General features: G+C 38.2%; 2 protein-coding genes across 6 annotated transcripts; both read right to left on the bottom strand.

Moving 5' to 3' along the window:
- Positions 1 to 265: 265 nt before the first annotated feature.
- boss (G protein coupled receptor bride of sevenless) lies at positions 266 to 6,939 on the bottom strand. Of its 4 annotated transcripts, none has more exons than XM_069121264.1 (8): positions 5,616 to 6,939; positions 5,387 to 5,515; positions 4,783 to 5,271; positions 4,002 to 4,511; positions 3,052 to 3,540; positions 2,257 to 2,597; positions 1,493 to 1,729; positions 266 to 898 (listed from the first exon to the last, which is right to left on the bottom strand). In XM_069121264.1, the coding sequence occupies exons 1-8, from the start codon at positions 5,773 to 5,775 to the stop codon at positions 641 to 643; spliced, it is 2,613 nt and encodes an 870-aa protein (XP_068977365.1). In that variant the 5' UTR covers positions 5,776 to 6,939; the 3' UTR covers positions 266 to 640. The 4 variants fall into 4 exon arrangements, with proteins under 4 accessions (XP_068977365.1, XP_068977367.1, XP_068977368.1 ...); XM_069121266.1 differs by having other exon boundaries at positions 1,541 to 1,729; XM_069121267.1 differs by having other exon boundaries at positions 628 to 893.
- A 2,466-nt stretch (positions 6,940 to 9,405) lies between these two features.
- Positions 9,406 to 17,477, bottom strand: LOC138183836 (lysyl oxidase homolog 3A). 2 transcript variants are annotated; one of them, XM_069121269.1, is made up of 8 exons: positions 16,826 to 17,477; positions 15,018 to 15,164; positions 13,542 to 13,829; positions 12,966 to 13,172; positions 12,405 to 12,702; positions 11,035 to 11,163; positions 10,754 to 10,877; positions 9,406 to 9,914 (listed from the first exon to the last, which is right to left on the bottom strand). In XM_069121269.1, exons 1-8 carry the CDS (start codon positions 17,034 to 17,036, stop codon positions 9,777 to 9,779), a joined length of 1,542 nt encoding a protein of 513 aa, XP_068977370.1. In that variant the 5' UTR covers positions 17,037 to 17,477; the 3' UTR covers positions 9,406 to 9,776. The 2 variants fall into 2 exon arrangements, with proteins under 2 accessions (XP_068977370.1, XP_068977371.1); XM_069121270.1 differs by lacking the exon at positions 15,018 to 15,164.
- Positions 17,478 to 21,443: the final 3,966 nt, after the last annotated feature.

Genomic DNA, 21,443 nt, shown 5'->3' with positions numbered 1-21,443 from the left:
GATGTAGGATTGAATCACGGTATCCGTTGTTGTCATAAACGAAACACTGTTATGTATTCGTGCTATAGTCGCAGAGCGTCGTCGTTACAACTTTCTTATTCTTCTTTTTGTTTCTTGACGATAGACGAGCAATTCAGACGTACAACGTAAAGTTAATACATATAGCGATTAAAAACTATACAAAGTATTCTTTGCTAATTTACTACGAATAGTGGCAATAATAAGTAATAATTAAGGTACATGACCCGGGACTAGATTGTAATAAAGTAATTAACCACAGAATTTATTATAAATTCTAAGCTACAGACACACGATGATGCGCATCTCTATACATATATTGTAATAGATCAACCCAAACTTATTTTATTATTTTTATATTTCCGTACGACGATAAAATGCACTCGTTGATCAAAAAATTTATCTTCTCGTTCAAGAAGTCTGCAGTCACAAAAATCGACCAATCGAATGGAAACAATTTAATTCACTGGAAATACGATCGTCTGTACGATATTTAACCCTTAATTGGAATTCTAAGATAGTCGAAAGGACTATCTTTATCGCTTTTTATCGTAAAACGAACGACACTAAACGAAATTAAAGGTCGGTTGAGGATTAAATTATTTATAATGCGATTATTGTATTAAAATCGTGTGATTCTGGTTATTTCGTCGTGTTCATTTTCTTCACAAATGGTTGCTTCGGTTTGAGTTAACCTAGGACTGCTGGGTCGCGCAGGATAGATCTCATCGTGGGATTTACGGCTGGTGGAAATGCTACCCTCGATGTACACGTCGGTCTCGATGCAGTCTTTGTCGTCCTTGGGCTTCCGCTTTCGCTGACATTTTGGCCGCGCGTATGTCGTATTCGCGTTGCTCCGATCCACGGGGCTCATCCTTGACTGCAAATGTAATTTCCTTAATTCTTAACGAATTATGTTTACGATTCTATCGAAAAGCATCTCGTACAAGAAGACTACTAGAAATATTTTGATTTGATGATTGCGCTGTAACTATATAAATAAGTTACTGCATTATCCTACATCGAAAAAGTATTACATCGTTATTTCATATAATTATTCTACTATAAGTAATAGAAATATCGTACGAGCCATTGACAGGCGAAACTAAATCTAATTTCATTGAATATATTTCTAGGAACGAAATTCAGAAGCTTCTTTCGGACAATTTCTAGGTCTTAGTACGAGGATACGTAATTGGTTAGTTTTCGATTCTTCGGAAACTCTATTTCTTTTTTCGTACATGCTTATTATAAATACTACATCTGTATCTCTATACTCTATACTCTATCATTTTCGATAATCATCTTAGTTGTAAATCTTTGCAAAGCAAATATTGCATAGCAAAACGTGTATCTCATACAAGATACATAATATCACGTTATAAGCAAAAGAAAAATTTTTACGTCGAGAGATTGGCTGGTCTAGACGAAAGATGCAACGAAAAATATCTACAGAAAATAGAAAAAATCTCACGTCCGCATCCTCGATGCAGACTTGGGGTACTGTGTAAGAATTATTCACTTCTCGCATCTCCGAATGGTAGCCATAATTGTTGTATCCGGGAATTCTTTGAGTATCGGGACTTCTACTCTGGCCTAGATACTTCTGATTTGGACTTGAACTTCCATAATAGTTTGGATACGCGGATGTCACTTGCAAATTCGTCATACTTCCTCCGCCAGAGTGCACGTAATCGTAAAATGGTCGACTCTGCGTGAATAAAATGTTTTTTCATGTGGATTTTTTGCTGTATAAAAAGATTTTATTGTAAGAGGAAAGTCAAAGAAAAAGAAAAAGGAACGACGATTGCAAACAACGAATTCTTTATTCGATACAGTATGTAAAAAGGTAAAAACGCCTATTTTTAGAGATATTTAACATTTTCAACTTTTTAACTTTTTAATAGCAGGAAACGATAGAAATTATCAGAGAAAATAGAACAACAGATTTACAAAGAATAACTTTTACCTTTAGAAACGCGTATTAAATGATTTTGATTAAAGTTTATTTTGATTAAGGTTTAGGTTACTTTTAAAAAATTAAAACTAAAAATTTACAAAGAATATAATTTTTTCGAGACTTTTGATACAAATTTTAGCTTTTTAATGCCTTAAAGATGTAAAAAATACGCAAAGTCTAATAGAAAATAAAAGTGATATTCAAACTACGCGAGTGTCGAACATAATACCGACAAGCAATCCATCATACATAATAACATCATGTTTCATTGTCCTAACCTGCTTGACGATCGTATTGATCCTGGGATCGGGTGCTAGATCGGTCGATCCAAATCTCTGTCCGAATTTCTTCCCTCTGGCCAAATGCGTGACCATGTAATAGGTCCTCGGTATCAGAACACCGATAATGATCAGGTACGCCGTCGAAATAATTCCAAATGACACGACAGTGTCACGACATTCTGGTTCGACGAGGATGAAACAGGTGAGCCAGATGGCCCAGACGATCAAAAGCCCGATAGAAGTGCCGAAGAAACACTTTCCTTCGCGATAATTACGCGGCAGTTGGAAGATGAAGAAGCACACCATGAACAGGATGATCAGCAAAAATATATCGTAGCCTGGAATCGGTTTTTATTAGTTGGATTTTATGTAATTACTCCTGGAGAGTTACAGGAGACACTCTAGGGACACTTTGTGGAAATTGCACGTTTCTGGAAGGATAGGTATAGATACACATACATAGATACGTGGTGTTGGTGTAGGTTTCATCGAGAACGCGAAGCGAACGGTGGTCTCTTTCTTATTATTTACACACTATGTTATTTATTTCACGATACTCGTTATAATATCTATTAATTGAAACAAAGTTGCATTTCGGGTTCCATTTCTACTTGAAACAGAACATACAATACAAATTTTCCATCGCTGGAAACAAAACATAATCATACTCCCTTTCAGAAAGCAATATCTACGGATCTTCTTTTCTAAAACTAAACGATAACTATTGCTAACTAGCAAAAGAGCTAAAAGATAAAAACTAAAATGAAGGAAGGTAAAACGATGGTAATTTACCTAAAAGAGCGACGAAGAACAAACTTCTCATAACGACGGCCGGATCATCGGTGCTAAAAGCGAAGAACATAATGGATATCGCGAGTTGCACGCAGAACATAAAGAACACCATCAGTCCTTGAAGATATCCATTAATATGAGCGGTAAATACGCCACCCTTGGAAAAAAGTAAGAAAAATGCTCTGGTAAGCATAACGGAGAAATCCAATCCAAATGCGAGGCTGGTTACGAGGATTTTCCTAGAGTTAAGGTGCTCAGCGCCTAAATAATCGTCGTTGATGCAGAACAGAAGCACCGTTTGTAGCGTGAACACGTTAGCCAGTATTAGAACGATCGTTAATGCTGGATTGCCATCGAGAACGTCCTCGACGATGAAGCGGTAGATAATGAAGACGGCAATCACGCCGCAGGCGAACGTACCACACACAACCACCGTCAGGAAAATTGGTATCCAGTTGCCTGTCTTTAATAAACCCCTGTCGAGTGTATCTGCAACAAACCAGTAACGTTAGCTGCACCATTGTGTTCCAGTGCTAGCGAAGTTTTATTAGAAGTTTTATTAGAAGTTTTATACGTCAAGGGTGTTAGTCGAGAATCGGGAACGTTGGTGAATCGGAGTGATTTAATTCAAAATTTTTACAAGGACACGTTTCCATGATTGCGCTTCTGTAAATCTTCGATTAAAAATCTTTAGAATCTATAGTTTTTAAACTATTTTTTATATGTTTCGCTCTGATAGCCGCGATACATCGAAATATACATTAAGTTTAATTGTTGCAAAATATTATATCGTATTCGCACACTATTTATCTGGCAATGTTATATCGAACGTCGAACGTCTTTTGTTTGATAAAATTCTTTCTCTTTTTAATCGTTTAAAAAGATTTCGTGGTTGATAATCAGCGTAAGAGTGAACGTGTTAACGGTATTGAAAATCCTGATCAACAAACCTTTGGCCACACCACGGGGGCCAAATTTCATCTTGAAATTTGCACAACTCGCGCAATTCTTCGCGTATTTCTTCAAACAAAGCTTCGGCATCTTCGGCACCCTCGACTCTGGTGCGATTCTGAATTTCGAATTCGCTGGCTCTATCCTATAAGCAGCCATATCGACCATCTCTTGCTGGCTCTTCATTGCCACGATATACTTGATTGAGTGCGATTTCGGCACTATGCGGAGAGCGTTGTACACATCCACGTTTCGCATTTCCTGTTTCGAATTCGGATTGAAACGTGGCATCGCGCACAACTCTATCCCTCGAGGACAATTTCGTTTCTGAAGATCTTGCAGTAATTGAGCCAGCTCGGCAATAGCTTTACCGATACCAAGCAAATGTGGCGAATGAATTACAGGATTGCTCGCTGCTTCGACAAATAAATCCGACGAGGAAATTTCCTGCAGTAAGTCCAGGTTAAAGGGTGAAGTTCGTAAGACGTACGAACCTGAAGGGATTAGGTCTGAAAAGCGTATTTGGTAAATTGTATTATTTCAAATTCTGTGTTATTAGAAATTTGGGGAAGCGAGCCAGATTTTCGCGGAATAATAAGGGTAAATTACAGTACGATAACGAGGATGGTTTGTAACAATAGCAGCAATAGGTGATAGTAGCAATATATTCTATCTCTTGACCTGTCTCTCTTGAATTCTTCGAACAAAGTGTCCCACAAATTACAAAACGGAAAATGATAAATTGGAATACTTTTCATAGATGATAAATAACATTCTCACCGTCGACGTTCGATCCATCAAGCGGCAACGCGATCCACGTTTTTCTGGATTCTTGCATCTTTTCTCCTCTTTCGATCCATTGTCGAATATCGTTTCTCTGTCCGATCACAGCGATCACAGCTTCTCTTTCACTTTCGTCCAATTCCAAAGTGTCTCCATAACTTTCCACGCAAATTCCAGCCTCCTTCGTTGTATCGAGAAATAAATTTAACGCGAAATCGTGATTAGCGAGAAGCGCGTTGATCGTTTCGAATCTAGTGCTAAGGTAATGGACCATTAGATTGATCAAAGGCCTTGTCAAATTCTGCTCGTTGTACGTGCTGATAGGCAACACGCTGTAATTACGAAGTGGTTCTAACGTCGTCGCGTATTCCGATGGTAATAGTATTCCCATTTCGTAATGGTTCGTGCACTCTGTATCCACGGTTGTTTGCAGCGCTTGTTTATACACTGTCGTTTCATCGTTGCAGGTGTCGAAGATTTTTAGACCTAGAATATGATAAAGAGGACTTTTGTAAAATCGAATCGACAAATTTTTATTTGAAACTGATCTAGAATAAAATTTTAATCTACAATTCGAATAAATTACTAATACTTTACTTACCTAAGGAAAGCCCAGGAATAGATTCGTATTTATTCAAAAGATGCACTACGTACGAAGCGGTGAAGACTTCCTGGAGACCGGTGCTACTCGTAGCGTTACAGTATGGTCCGTGATTAATATTCAAGAACACTGAACAAACCAGGAGAGACCAGTTTTCATCAACGAACTCAAACACGACACAACACAACTGTAACACAAATACAAAGCGCGCGGTACAAACTTCGCTTACCAGACAATACGGCATCGCCAGGAATCTCGAACAAACTTCTATTCTTCGGACATATATTTTGATCCTCCATCCCTAAAATCGTCTGCGCAATACTCAAAAAAATTATCAGAACGTTGGGCAACATCTTTCTTCTTAAAAATACCAAACTAGGTGAAACCATTCGATCACTCTTCCTTTTTTAAAACAATATCGTGACATAAAGATTCCAAAGGGAACAGGTTTCCGTCATCGTAACCTGTTTAATCGATAGTTCATTCAGAGGGGATGTTCCGTTCTCTTCGCTCGATTCTACCATGATAAATTAAATTATCGAATTACGCTTCTTTCTTCGAGCGAACTTTTCAGAACATTCGTAAAGTCGTTAATAGAATCGATATCCCTGTGAAAGGAAATATTCGGAAAATTTTGTAAATGGGACAGTATTCCGTTATCGTAGTCTACTCGTCACTCAAAGGGTCAGTCGAATTCTTTTCTTCCGATTCTAGCGACGATAAACTGAGTCACGTAATTACGCTTTTCTCTTCGAAAGAATTTTTTTAAAAGGTCAAAAATTTGGTCAGAGGAAGTCGGATTTCGGAGTCGAAAGAGAAGTCGAGTTCCTTTCAGTCGCTTCTACAAACAAGAAATGCCATCGATGACTAGAATCGTTCGATCGCTTTGTAGTCTTTCCTTTTCTTCTGCCCTTTTTGTTTGTTTCTTTCTTTTTTTTTACGATTATCGAGATGTTCCACTCATAATTTCGCTTGGATTCCCCGAGGAGTCTTCGAAAAGTATCCAACAGGGGGATCCCAGATGAAAATGGCGACGGGACACGCAGCACGTGTTACTTATCGCGATGAGGCCTTTCCATGATCGGATCCATCAAATCGCGTGATAAGCGCCACTCCGAGGATAACAATCGCTGTGGAACACGTTTCTTTACGATTATCGTCATCAGCATTTCGGAATAACTCGGCTTCATACACCTTCTCGTCCGATATAAATTGATATTGTTTCCTATTTCGCGAACCACTCAACGTTTCTTTGTCTATTTCAACGAGTCCAGGAGGTGAATCGCTTTTTGCTATAGTGATAAAACATTGTCGATAGAATATTTCTTGGGTGTTTCTTCCTGGTTTTTCAATTCTTATAGCTTGAAGTTGAAACTTGGAGATTTGTTGGTCCCTAAAGTTTGAAGAATTTAATGTCGATTAAAGTTCTTATCAGAATAAATTATGGATGTTCTTTTTTTCCCTTTGATCTTTGGAATTTAATTTAATTATAGTCTCCCTCGCTTCTTTTTGGTTTTTTCAAAATTCATATACACATTGGAAGGTTTATCGGTTTCTGCTTCTATATGGATCCCCTATCTTTGATCTTGAAAATTTATGTTTACTTCTGTAATTATGTCGTTTGTAACTACTGCGCTTTTCTTTTCTTCCTTGTCCCTTGGAGTTCAAACTTGAAATTTTATTAATATGCGAAGTGAAAATAATGCTTTTTCTCGTGATAGGTCCGATAGCGATCTATCCTCTACTATCGGTTTATCGTTACTTGTAAGGTTACGCCATCGCTCTAAATTTAACAAAATCTTTGTTACGATTGCAAATTTCTCGAAAGATTTTTTACTTACTACTTACAACCAGAAAGATTCACTGGACTTTAGTTGGAATACCCGTTTGTTGTCTTGAATTTACTCACAGTACTCTCAGTGGTTCTTTTTTCCAGTATACGATCATAATAAACAAATCTAAAAAAATAAGCACAGACTTAGCCAAAGCACATACAGTTTTCCAATCTTCTTGACATCAAGCTCATTTTCAATTCTTTAAAATTTTCCCATCGATCGTTCTTTCGCTTGGTGGGACCCTCCTCTTTCACTTGTCAAAAATCAACCTATCGAATCTCCCCAAGTAACTTACTCTCGACTCATCTCTCACCAAACTATCTCCACCACTGCTAATTCACGTATCCGCTACGAAAAGCAAACGCATATCCGTAGAAAGTTTTTAAGCGAAGTCGAAAAGGCTGACTGAGCCGCTTATTTTCGGTGGCTATGGGAGTTTCGTGACCGGTGCGCTTTGGGGAGCAGCTGACGCGCACTGCACACGACAGTGACCACCACGGAAGCCATACTTCGGGCCCTCCCCCTTCTAAACGTATTACACGTTCAGTCGCGTTGAGGTCTGCAGCCATTTAAGCGGCGCACGTATGGTTTAATTGACAGTCCGGGGTCTCTTGTTTCTCGACGAGAGAGAGATAGATAGATAGATAGATAGATAGATAGATAGATAGATAGAGAGAGAGAGAGAGAGAGAGAGAGAGAGAGAGAGACAACGCGAGGTGTCTCTTTTCGTAGATGATCGAAAGCGACAGCGAATGATTCTTTAGCCGGACGAGAAGGTAACCCAGTTCCGGAAATCCGTGTCGACGTCCTCGTTGACGATTACGCGTTCTTGAGTCATACTTTCTTGTTCTCAAGGTACAGGTTGTTCTTATCGCGTGACCGCTTGGTGTATCCGATTGTAATCTGGTTTCGATGAATAATATTGTATTAAGCTGCTCTTTAGGGTACGAATTTTTGCTTTAGCTTTGGCGCGAAGAACAGCAATTTTTTTGCCTCAAGGATTCGATTGAGAAGAAAATGGGATTTGCAAGGAATACAATGTTTTTGAAGAGTGGAATTTCAGTATTCCGAAGAGTACGAATTTTTATTCTCATGTTTTGGACAGGGAATAGGATTCTTTGCGTTAAACGTGGATTCGATCTTACAATTACGAGAGACGAGGTTCTGGAGAAAAGAAACGCAAAATTTGTTATTTTTAATATTCTTTTTACGTCCTATTTTTTCATATCTCCTTTTTGGCAGTACGGATATATCGTAAATATCCGTAATACCTATTAACCGTATATCCGTAATATCGGAATTGATCTAGATTTCTCTCAGAACTTTAGAAGGAATTCTATTTGGCACGAAGAAATGGAACAACGCGTCTATTTAAAATTCGTGAACAAACAAGTACCTTAATCGACAACCAAGGTCCCTGTTCCGTGCGAGAAAAAGTAGGTGAAACGACGTGGTCTAATCCGTTGCTAATTATCCGATTACGAGCAATCGTAATCGAAGGTGACAGGGTACAAGGTTCTTCACCTGAAAAAAGAACTACGACCTACTTTAAAAATTTCCGACTTCCCGTTTCTTTTAAAGCACTTTGTAACTAACTTGTTCTCCGTTTCTTTCTTTAAATCAAATCCTCCAGGCAATAATACAGGCTTTATTCTGTCGAACGGCATTTTCAATATTTCCAATTTTAATAAAATGTAAAATGATATTTGTATTTATATATTCATTATATATTTTTGACGAATTATTTCTTCGAGAATAGAAAAATTATTTACTACCATTAGATCAGTATAGAGTGTACATATTTACATATATGCCACGTTTGAATAATAAGACAATAATCTCGACGTTGATCTACCAAGCTTCGATATTCTCGTGAAAAACAATTGTTCCAAAAATTACTTTTGTATCAAATAATTTCCATAATTTGTACGAATAATTCACGATTAAGAATTTCTATTCCCATATTAACTAGTTTGCCCCTCGAGTGTGTCATATTTTCGCGTAAGCCTATTTCGAAGTCCCAAGTACTTTTCTCTCTATAGAAATCCCCTCTGCCGAAAGAAGATGAAACAGTCGTCGTCGTGGAGCTACAATATAAGACTTTGCTTGGTCCATTTCCCAAATCCCGTTTACCTGCGAAACCATTTGTAATAAAGATAAACGAAAAGATTCGATTAAAGACTATTACCAGCAAAAGACTCTCTTTATTATTTAATAGCATCGTAATTAACACAACTGCCGTGGTAGCTTCAATTTCAACCATGTTCGTTCTCTTCTATTGAATTCGAATATTTATGTAAATTCAGAATTTGACGAATACGATCTACAGAAATGAAGTCCAAGCGAAGATTCAAAGTTTCAGCCATTAATTATCGTAAGAAGCGCTATAGTTTAGATATTTTGTATAATTTGCTGCGGTTTTACACCTTTGAATTTCCTACGAACACATAAACACGAGCGATCTAGCGATTATCGTAACCTTCTCTGCACGTATCGTGGAATCGTGATTCTCGCAAGTCTCGTAAGTCCTTTGCGCAGATGGTGGAATCGTGATTCTAAAGGTTCGTAGATGAAGGCCGACCCATGACGCAACTATGCACAGTGGCGAACGATTCCGTGTAGAGTAAACGACAAATTGCCGCGTTATTGTCGAACGACATCTCGCCCACTTTGAACTCCGGATTTACCGCCACCTGAAAACGTAAATATCGGTTCGATTACCTATCGGTTCTCTCTCCTACGGTATCGCGATTGTCCGGCTTCTCCACCGGCCTTTATGGACCAGATTCTCTCTACAGGCTATTTGATTCGCGCAAGAAAAGGACAGACAGGGCGTTATACGTTTGATGTTAGGCTGGTTACTTCGGCAGTCACTCGTGGACGTTTACGTTACGTAATCGATATTTCGATCCCTATTTTCGTAATATTATTTCGAAGATTGTAAGTCATGGATTCTTCGTTGTATTTTTTTGGGATGTGGGACGTTATTTCTTTTCGATAGAATCATGTATGTTTTAGTACATTGATCGATTTGAATCGTCTTGGCATTCCCTGTAAAAGATCATCAAGCTAAAAGCTATTTACGTCGAGTCCCCGTTAGATTATAGGAAATATTTGAACATTTATTTTGTAAAACGTTCGTTCAATAGTCTCGTTAAAAACGATAAAGTTGAAGTAAACCTTCGTATTTCTTCTACGGTTCTACCTATAAAAATAACCATTAACGTTAAATTATGCCCCCCCCCGCCCCTCGAGACCATTTAACTTTGGCTGGAAACATTTTCCGACGTTATGAATAGTTTTGGAAATATACGCAGAGATAGATTTAAATGGAACTGTACATAGAGATAGTAGCAGTGGTATTTTCATACGACTACCTATTTTCGTAAAACAGATCGTGCTTGTCAATTTTTAATATCCAATAGTGGGTACCTGTTTCGCGACAAACAACAACACAGAGATGAAAATTCTACGCGAATTAAATTAACCAAGCGGATTAAATTAAGCAAATCACGCTCCAAATTAGAATTACCTTGAAAATATACTCTCCGGTTGGAAGTTCCGTTATATCCACCCACTGGCAATCGATGTTGTGCTTGTAAATATCGCTACAATTCACGGAAATACCTTGGTCACCGTAATTGGCGCATTTGTATCTGAAATCATGCAGGCGTCGCTGGTTAATTGGCTCGCCAATTAGACGTCGTCCATCGTCGCCATCAACACGAAAAATAATTTTTCGTTCGTCGAGCAACTGCGTGGCCCTGCTAGGAACCAATCGTTTTCGCTAACGAGTCTGCTAATTGCGTTTACCTCGGCTCCACTCCAGGCAAGCATTGATTGTCCTCCAAGCAAAAGGATGCTTTGTGACCCTCTGCCAACCGTGTCCCGTTCAAGTCCAACACGTCGAACGTCGCGAACACCTCCATCGAGTGGTAATGCCTGTCGTTAACAACCGAATAACGCGGAATTAATGATCGAGCAACGAGCCACTTTGATCGGCCGTATCGAAATCACTGATCGCAGATAAGATGAGTGGCTGTTCGGTGAAAACGAGCTTCGGGCTACGTCCAGCGATTACGAATCGATTTTAGGAGAGTGAAACAGGTTTCTGTGGTACAGATTGTTAGCGTTAGAGAGATGCATTTTCCAGCTTTTCGTGTGCACGTTGATGGCTTATGAGATTTTATCGTATTCCTCGATGGAATTTCAGTCCATCGAAAGAGGTTCGATGGAAGGTTCTTCGGTAAAAGTTATACAAGTGTGATATCGGTCGATCGAAAGAAATTTATTAATGCAGAATGGATCGATGGTATAATCTAGTTTTTAATACGTCGTTTGAGTGCTTGAAACCAATTTCGATCAGACGAAATTTCTCTGGCATAAACGATTTCTAATGTATTACGAGCTCGTAATATTATTCGAGTAATCGAGATCGATTTCAATCGACGAAAAGAGGTTTTGTTGATGAAACACGGTTTGGATATTTCTCGATGAATCCAGAACGAACCGTAAGTTCTTATCGAACTTCTAATATATTATTCGTATAGTCGAAATCGTTTTCAATCGACTAAAATAGGTCGAGCAATGGGATTTGTCGAAAATAAATGGTTTGGAGCTTTTGAACTTTCTGAAGATCTCATGTGTCTCGTATGTCGGATCATGTATCGTTGTTCAATTTGTTCGCTTTGTTTCTAAGCTGGAGCTTCAAAATTCCTTTCATACTAAAAGTGTTTGTGGCGTTTTCAATTTCATCGTATTAATATCATTAGTGAAATTTTATAGCCACTAAAAATTGACATCTCATTCTTCATTCCCTCTAAGTACGATTTAACGTATCACCGATAGTTTTCTGAATTCGTAATAGTTTTCGATTTATTATTCCGACGTTTCATGAACGTTGCAGCTCATCTGTTGGGGGCTATCCTAAAACTGAGTGTTTCGGGTTGTGTTAACTCTCTTTACGGTCAAAGCGATGCCTTTGAGTGGCCAATGGGAACCCATCGTTCCGTTTAATAATCCGAAGACTGACTATGATGAATTCACTTTAAATACAATTTATCGATTATAATAATCGATCTTAATTTTTACCAATTGTAATCAATTATTACAATCGAAAGATTTTACCTTAACCAACTTTCGTTACTTTATCTTTCTAGAATTTTGCCGATCTAATTACTCACATATGACACATATGCCATTCCCAAAGATGTTTCGGTACTGATGGTCGAAAATCCGCGATTCCAGCGTTTAAAATCCTCGCAGTGAATCTTAAAAGTCTCCTCGTCTCTAGGTGCCAATTCTCCGATTCCTTTTGTATCTTATAAGCCTGAGAAGCAACACAATTCTCCTCCATAGCACATTGTAACCAGTATAGTTGTCTATCCTCGAGATGTGCCGTTCGCATGAGTTCTATGTGATCGAATACCAGATCTGGCATCTCTCGAAGACATACTACGCTGGCCACGTTCTGTATCGAACCTGTAACGCGTACGACGCAGTTACGGAGTAATTGACATCCCCGGAATCAAATGTTTTTCATAATATTGAACGTTTGAAACGATTAAAGGGAAGTTTTTTAAAAAGCACGAGCATCTTCACGAAACAAGCGACTTAAAATACTAAGAAAAGCGAAAATCTCAACGTTTAGAATATTTATTGTTATAAATATTATTATTATTCTCTTTTCAACGAAACAAGGGGAACAAGGAAATCCAGGTTTGTTTCAGCAGCGTTTTTATTACCTGGACAATCGAGAAGCTTGTCATGCAGACAGTCGATCAGATTGTTCTCGTCTCCGTGACACTGTACGCCACTGATGGTCATAGGTATCTTTTCGCCGCCGAAAAAGTTGGTCTGGATGGCGTCGGAGGCGTAACCTAGGCCCAATTGCCGACAAACCACCGCCGCTTCGAATAGGGACCAACTATCACCACAGACTACACCCCAATCTGAAATGAAATTGCTTCGGTAGTCTCCCTTTACCTTGTATCTTCTTCCTTTTCTGACAATCTTGAGTCGTCTGTGTTTTTATCTTTTCTTTGTTATCAGCATGTTATACATCGTTATTATCTCTTCCTTTTTCGATCGAACGATAAAGTAACGAAGATAAAAATGGAATTTTCTCGAATTTTCGTCTTTTCATTTCAGTTTTTTCTCCAATTTTTCATTTCAATCAGAGATTACGGGAGAAAAATAAGTCGACTTTTATCGATCTTTCAACGTTAAAATTAAACAAAAAAAGAAGATAAAATTACTCGAGTAAAACCAGTAACGGCTTTTAACGTAAAGGCCACGCTGCGCGGCGGATTTAACGATACCTGAATTTCCTAGTTTGATCTCCACTCTGCCTTCGTTATGGACACGGCCGCCGGCCAACCTTATCGCCACTCCCTGCTGATGGATATCCTTGATTCTCCGTTTCCCTGACTTCCTTTTCAGCTTTCCCTTCGCCGTCCCTTCATCCTCCTCATCCTGCTGCTCGCGGGCACAAATTACACCGGCTGCTTCGCCGCCCTCGCAGTCGGAAGCACCCCATCCGTCGAAGCGGCATTTCGACAGTTCGTTCTCGCTCCCGTCGCAATACACGTTGTCCATCCAATATCTTCCTGGAATGTTTTTTTTTTTCGTCCTATACAGTTTTTTAAGCCTTCTATCGGTAATCCTCTGTAACCTTTTGCGGTCCCAAGCACGAGCTATTGGAAAAACTACGAGTTCCTCGGGATGCAAACTGGTTCTTTTTGCTCTGGTCTACTAGCGATGAATGCCCGAAACGAAACGTTACTTTCATCTGAGAGAAATCTATGGGGGAATAGCGTGGTGTAAGGAGTTTCTGGTAGAATCGATCGGGGGATACAGCGTGGTAAATGGCAGATACTGATGGTAGATTGTTTTCTTTTATTTAGAAAGAAAAATCATATTGAATCAGCTTGATAGTAACTTTATTATTATGTGACTTTTTTTAGCAGATAATTTAGCTTTTTTATAGTTTTTAAGATATTCACTGAATCGAGAAATATGCGGGGAAAGAGTGGAAGAAGCGTTCGCCGTTGTAGTGCCCTGATCACCAGGGTGGAACGGTTTTCGCGTAACCAGCAAGATGGGGTCGATTTGACCTCGACTAAGAGGAACAGGTGAGAGATACGACTTATCTGGATGGATATATACGAGTGCACTGCGTTAACACTTAATTGGCTTATCGACTAACACGTTATTTCGAGTGTTTTGCGTTTCGGTGCAACGTTTCATACGTAAACTATGCGAAAACACGACCCACAAGCGAATCAACCTGGTGTCTTGTTAATTAATCGAACGTAAAGAGTACAAAAGAAGTACGTAAATACGACGAAAAGAGGAAAAGAGAGTTGGATAATTGTGTACGTACATGGGACCGCAAAAAATTAATCTCTTTCCATCGCAAACGCGAACGAGGATAGTCCGACGAGCATCGACAGCGACGTCCTTTCGATGCTTTATACAATTCCAAAATAATCCTACTTGATCAACTCGGTCCTTTCAACAAAGATCCTATTTACGAAATAGTAACATACGAAATTCTCGTTTTCTTCGATTACCGTAAATATGCTTTCGCTTTTCACCAAAAACTCGCACGGCAAGAAATTAAAATTCCATATTACGAAAGACGCAAGTAAAAATAGAATTTTCAATTTTGTTTCCCGAATATACAAAGAGACGGACGTTGCATACGTTACGATTCAAAATTTCGCGTTCGCGTGGATTCTGAGAGAGGAGGGAAAGAAGTATTGACTTGAAACGAAGAGACAATATTATCTCACTTCTGGCCTGACCAAAGTGACCATTCGACGTCGGTTTAATTGCACCGTCGAAGCCTAATTGCCTGCAAACCACATTGGCCTCCAAGTAATCCCATTCGTCGTCGCATACGCTGCCCCATTTCCCATCGTGAAGTATTTCCACGTTTCCTGCGTAACCAATCGAATTACAGAGCTTGTACTTGCTGGTTTTCCGGTTCCACCGCGTGTCTGGTTAATGACAGAGTTTATGGGGTTGCCGCGATAATTGCTCGATTAAACGGTTCGTCTCTTCTCGAATGTCAATTGCTCGTTAGCTTCGTTCTGTTTTTTACTTTGAAATCATTCCGCACGGTATAAGCGTGCGCAAAGGGAAGATTCTTTCGCGCGTGACAACTTGATTTTAGATACTTACGGCTTTCACGCAATCATCCATACGTTGCAGGTTTTCTACTTTGCTACTGTAATTTTACAATTTCTACAGTTTGTTCGCGACATTTCATTAGCGAAAATGTAAGTTTCCCTCGTAACGTACACGCTCCCTTGTACGCTAATTTACCAATTAGTGATATTGATGAATTAACAAATTACAAAGCCTAGGTTACAGGGTTCTCTCCTATACGATAGTTTTCTAATTTGTTGTTAAATAAGACGTTCAAGTAACTCAAACTTTCGTTTGTTTTATCGACAAACTTGTTACTGTTTGTGCAAAAGGGTGTCCGTTGATATCGATAACTTGTAACTTGTAATTTGGAAAAATGTCATCGATAATGTTAGTTAAATCGTGCAAGAATAGTGAAGCGTAGGAACTTTTCGAAGATAATTTGCAAGATTCTTACGAATTAGGAATTTCAGGAGTAGGAAGCCTCGATTTTTATAATATTTGCCAATCGATTTACGATAGAAACAGTCTCTGTCGAAATTTGAAACTCCGATAATTTTAATTTTTTGCTTATTCTTTGTCAAACAGAGAACCCAAGATTCGCTACGAAATAAAAAATTTGCGATTCCTCGACACTCCGTCGTATTCATCATCGATATTTCTGGATTAAAATAACAGCTTGCTAATCAAAAGGAGACAGATTGACAAGAACGTTTGGTGCAAAAACGGATCTTACGTGAAACGTCGCGGTTTTATCAGCCTTTTCTCGTGTAAGTTACGCAATGGCGATTAAAAAGGGGTCAACTCGAGGATGATTTATGTCAACGACTATGTGTCAGCGTGGTAAACGTCGCATAGGCACAGAATCGCGAGCTACAAGATAGGATAGCCATCGTCAAATTGGACCATAAAACAGGATAGAATCCGTCCCAGACATTGGCGTGTCAATTTTTATTACCCTCCATTGGATATTGCACTCCAACCTACTATATTTCTTCTTCTCTGTTACGTCGATTTTGCTCCCATGTCGAACGTTCTCTCTCTATTTTTCGTGGAAAACGGTTAATCTTTTCGTCGATATACGTGTACTCGTATTTGGAACCGAATCGAATGTAACTACAAAGTTCATCTTCCAGTTCACGATCGTAGTTCTTTAAGATTTCTACAGATTATTTCAATCGCTGTTATATTTACATCGAATTACTAAAAATTCGAGTCTAAATCTTTGTCATACGTACTACACGTCGGTATTTTTGATTACATTTTAATACATTCAAATATCGACATTTTCAAATTTATATCTCTTAATTTCCATCTCTCTTTTTTAAACGGAAAACCGCGTTTAATTGGAAAGTGTTCTATTACCCTCGAAAGAGTACCACTTTATTTCTAATTTACTCACAAACAAGGGAATGCCAGACGAAACTTTGGAATTCGAAACACTCGTTACCTTCGTGTCCGCCGTTCTCTCCACCCACCAACTTAACCGCTCCCTCTTGCTTTTTCAACTTCCGGATATCCTTCTTCAATTTCTTCACTATTCGCGCCTTTTTCTCGCGAACTTTATCCCAGGTACCGTTGTTCCCTACACAGACGTCCACCAACGCTAACGTCATCAAGAATCCAACCACTAAAACCTTCCAATTCATTTTCGATTTCATTCTTCAACTTTTACTATCAATTTCTCTCTTTAACCATACTCAAATCACGTTAGACTTTTATTAGTGCTATTACAACGAAACCACAAATTTATCGTTCTAGCAATAATTCATTCTTCCCATTTCTTCAAATATGTAAATATTTTTTATACGAATTGAAATTAATTTAGGTTAATCTAGGTGAATTTAGAATTATCTAGGATCGTTTAGGATCATTAGAATTGTTTAGATTAATTTAAATAAGCTTCATTCAGGTTTACTTATTTAAGTGCCAAAGTGAATTTAAGAAGGAAATATAGCTATTGATATAATATGGCATTCTTTTCTATCACAACCAAGAAAATGAACACAGATCTTTGCAACTGAATCTTTCTGCGGGAATAACTATGTTCGCAGTAAAATCACCGCACGTGTATTTCGTTTACCGTACCACAGGCTACTGATACATGCCTATGATCGCGCGATGTAATATATTTGCTCCAGTTGTAAGACAAGCGTCGCAATCTCTCGAGTGTTACGCAGTGAAGTAGTGCTGCATATGGCAGATCGCTTTTTCTAGCCTCCCTCCTATTTCTTTTCGTTCCACGCTTCGTGAATCCATGATCCGACGGCTGGATCATCCGATAACTATGCAAGCTGTTAGCGATGAAACTACCAGATTTCCTCCGGTCAATGGCGACCCTGACACGGAGGCGTTCTTCGTGTTTCGGTTAACCTTCTGAAGCTTTTCTGAGGAATTCTTAACAAAATCTGTGTGGTCGCTAATAAAAGTCTCGGTACGTCCGATTGTTAATATATCTGATAGGTATAATAAAACATGAAAAACAAAAATATACATATATCTTCGTACGTATTTGCTGGTTTTAGATATTTATATGTATATGGGCTGCCCTCCTGTCACGAATCGTTCCTCACTAGTCAAATGTCGTTTTTCTCTTTTTCAAGTAGAGATACGCGAGCAATTTAAAAAATTAGAAGCAGCGTGTTTCAAATAGTATTCAATCGATAGCCAGTATCGTTCTTATTCTTAATATTCAGATATTCGCCCTCCCCCTCTTATAAATATGTATATCCTTGAAAAACGCTACTTTGTCCTGTTGCTAGATCTCTGAGTTTCGAAACAAAATTACGGAATATTTAAAACAAAATTTAACTACGATTAGAATTCCTTTCATCCAACGATCGTATCGAATCCCATCTCAGCTACTGTTACAGTTAAGAAAATGGAAAGAGTTTCTTTCCAACTTTTCCCACAATTTCTATTAATTCGGGCTAGGATGGAATTAATTATCTAAAATACATAATTGAAAATTCATATTTATAATTCTTACAAGTTAAACGAGAAAGCATCTCAAGTATACTAAATCAATTTATAAGCATAATTCTTGTAATGACGATATAGTGGCGGCATTTCGATCATTTTCGCAGGATTTTTCAAATTCCATCGATAGAACGTAACTCTGGAGATTTGTTATCAGTTTGAAAAATGGTTACAAGTATGCACGAGCCTTTTCCGAAGAATAAATGCGAAGAGAGCTCGTTTGTCGTCAGTCTCAGTCGCGAACCAGTGGCAATTCGATCCGAAGAGAAAAAGATCTTTAGTTTAGAAAGCCTCTGCGGCTAGCGAAACGTGGCTCTCGTTACTCGATACACCGGTCTTGTATCGTTACCAATTGCACAATAATCTAAATCTGATCGTTTATATCCCACGACCGAAAAATCTCGGCAGAAATTGTACACGAGGCGATTTAACGATCGTTGCTTCGTAAGATGCTGCTTAATGGCAGATATCGGAGTTTCGATTCCATTGCTTATACGATACTGTGAAAGATAGAAAATCTGGAGCAGTATTTCCTAACGTCAGGGAATTTTGAATACTTTTTTTATCAATGTTGTAATAAATATTGTAGATAGATGGTATAATAGAGCACAAAGAACCGAATAAGTAATATATTAGAAATTTTATTTATATGATTTTTATGTAAAAATCATCTTGAATACTTTGAATTTAATCGGGATAAGAGATGGATGAACGCAGGCAGCCTCAAACGCCTCGAACAATACGAATCTTAATAAATTGTAAAAACAAATTCAGAAATTTTCATGCACGACGAAGAAACGAGAAACGTTAACACAGAAACATCTCTGAACATCTCTATCGCGGCTGTTTCTCGCTGTTCTCCACTTGATCGTGACCTGACTGCTGCTGATGCGAGGACTCAAGCAAAAAATGGCATAATTCGAATAACAGGCCGCTTTTGACACGGTTCATTTCGTGGCGTAACCGTGGCAAACGCGGCTGAGCAATTATCGCGAGCTATTAGTGAAAACAGCCCATGGCTAAATTCTTGACATACTTCCGATATGAACTACCATCTGTTTTGGGGTGTGGAGACTGACGAAAATTCGACACACTCCGAAACTTTTCGCTTCGAGCTACGCGTCTCACGAAGAAATTTCCTGCTTAGGAATTAACTTGTAATTAACCTTTAATTACAGTTAACTATGGTAATACGCTGAAACTACCCATTAATTACATTTTCATTCCAAAATTATTTCATCTTGAGATTTTCTATCAATGGATCAATATCGTCGTTTCTTTTCTATAATTACAAAATGAGCTTAAAGAAATCAGATCAACCTCGTCTAGTTCGATTTCGGTCCTTGCGGATGTAAATACGATACGATTTATTCTTAACAGAAATGAAACGACACATACAAAAATCTTTAAACAAAAATCGATAATGATTAATAACGCTAACAGTCAATAACAGCTCGATAACTTGCAATCTATAACTCTACAAAATTAATGATGTCACGTACATTCATGCTTCAATTACGTAAGAGAATCCTAGGGACGTTATTTTATCAACATTCAACCAAACATTTTCTTATCACTGTGATATAGTCTAAAATTACAGAAGAACGAAAACCTACGTATTCCGTTGGTACAAAAATGGATCCGGCTTTTTGATTGTATAGACATCGCGACAATGGACATCGTAAATCGCGTTGCACAGCGTAATGCGCTGTGTCGCGGATACAGCGACCCAACTGAATTATAGTCCACGATGGCTTGTAACCGCAACCGCAACCATTAATGACACACGTGATTGATACTCTAGATACATTGTTGGAAGCGTCGTCCCAGTCAGGTTGCTCGTTTCGGTATTTTTTCTTTTTTCTCTGTTGGCCTGGCAAAGGAGTAATTTTCGAGGGTCTGAAAGAATCGAAATTAGAGTCGGCCCGTAAAGGCGTGAAAAATACAGTCGAACCTCTATAACTCGAGAACTATTCGTAAGACTCTGCAATTTCGTCCATGCTCTTCTTTTCCCTGTAAAAGTCTCTATAAGTCGTAATATCCAAATAAATAATACCAAAGAAATTGGGAACGTTTATGACGATTATTCGTAGACAGAACATATAACAATTTTTTAATCATTTAATTGTTTAGAAGATTTTTTCTTAAGATTTCGCGATTACCGTCTTCGACCTAAATAAAAATTAATTCTTTCTCAACGATTTTTCTCGTAAAAATTTTACAAGTGACTTTGATTACCGCTGCCAAAAAGATCGTATCTTAACCCATTAAGGACCAAGCAATCATTTATCATAATGTTGTAAATCTTTATTAAAAGACTTTTTAAATCATTCGTTTATTAAACTTCCTTCACTTGAAAAAATTTGATAAGTAAATCCCTTTAACATTCGAGTTACCAAGATTCGACTGTATCAGACATCTTTCGAACCCAGTACGCGCCTTGTCATCGTACGTTGGAGATTTCAACGGAAACCCAATGCATTACGCTGGCGCATTACCCCTTGATCATCCTTGTCATTTCTTTTGCGAATCGTGTCTTGATCGTGTTGTTCTCTCGAGAAATCGCTTCTGAGGAGACTAGGATAGTGCTAGGAAATTGTAATGACTCGATACTTTCCACGCAAGATTGCTTTACCGTCCTCCATTCTGCCATTCCAATTTTCTATTTTTATCCACTATAGAATAATATTCAATATAACAAATATATTGCTACAGGAATTATTAAAATAACCTTCTTTTCTCATTATATACTTCTTTTTAAATTTTTACCGTGTCGGTTACGAAAGTTATTCGTTGATTATTTATACATTCTCATAGAGTTTGATGATATAGGTGCAATGTTACATCTTCTCTATTATCTTTGCTAATTTGCACGTGTCGATAGCTTCCTTATACAGTCTTTGTTACTGGATAGTACCTTTTATGTGATAATATTCCTTTATGAACTCTATTGATAATTTCGATGTTCATGTAGTATCTCATGAAAGTATTTGGACTCTTACGATAGAATATCTTTATGCGTATATTGTGTGTTTTATATAAAATGTTTTAAAATTTCATTAACGTCGATATATTGGAAAAGTTGAAAT

The sequence above is a fragment of the Bombus flavifrons genome, chromosome 10 (genome assembly GCF_040668555.2).
Source record: "Bombus flavifrons isolate JBK064 chromosome 10, iyBomFlav1_principal, whole genome shotgun sequence".
NCBI lineage: Eukaryota > Metazoa > Arthropoda > Insecta > Hymenoptera > Apidae > Bombus > Bombus flavifrons.
Note: the sequence above shows the minus strand (reverse complement) of the source record. Positions and strands in the feature narration are given on the sequence as shown.

Excerpts from the sequence above, each read along its gene's own strand:
- boss (XM_069121264.1), bottom strand. The coding sequence starts at position 5,775 with ATGGTTTCACCTAGTTTGGTATTTTTAAGAAGAAAGATGTTGCCCAAC. Across the intron at positions 5,516-5,615 it reads TGGCGATGCCGTATTGTCTG|TGTTCTTGAATATTAATCAC; the intron begins GTAAGCGAAGTT and ends TGGTTTGTTCAG. Across the intron at positions 1,730-2,256 it reads TCAATACGATCGTCAAGCAG|AGTCGACCATTTTACGATTA; the intron begins GTTAGGACAATG and ends TTATTCACGCAG.
- LOC138183836 (XM_069121269.1), bottom strand. The coding sequence starts at position 17,036 with ATGAAATCGAAAATGAATTGGAAGGTTTTAGTGGTTGGATTCTTGATG. Across the intron at positions 12,703-12,965 it reads CAAGCTTCTCGATTGTCCAG|GTTCGATACAGAACGTGGCC; the intron begins GTAATAAAAACG and ends TACGCGTTACAG. Across the intron at positions 10,878-11,034 it reads TTGCCTGGAGTGGAGCCGAG|ATACAAATGCGCCAATTACG; the intron begins GTAAACGCAATT and ends GCATGATTTCAG.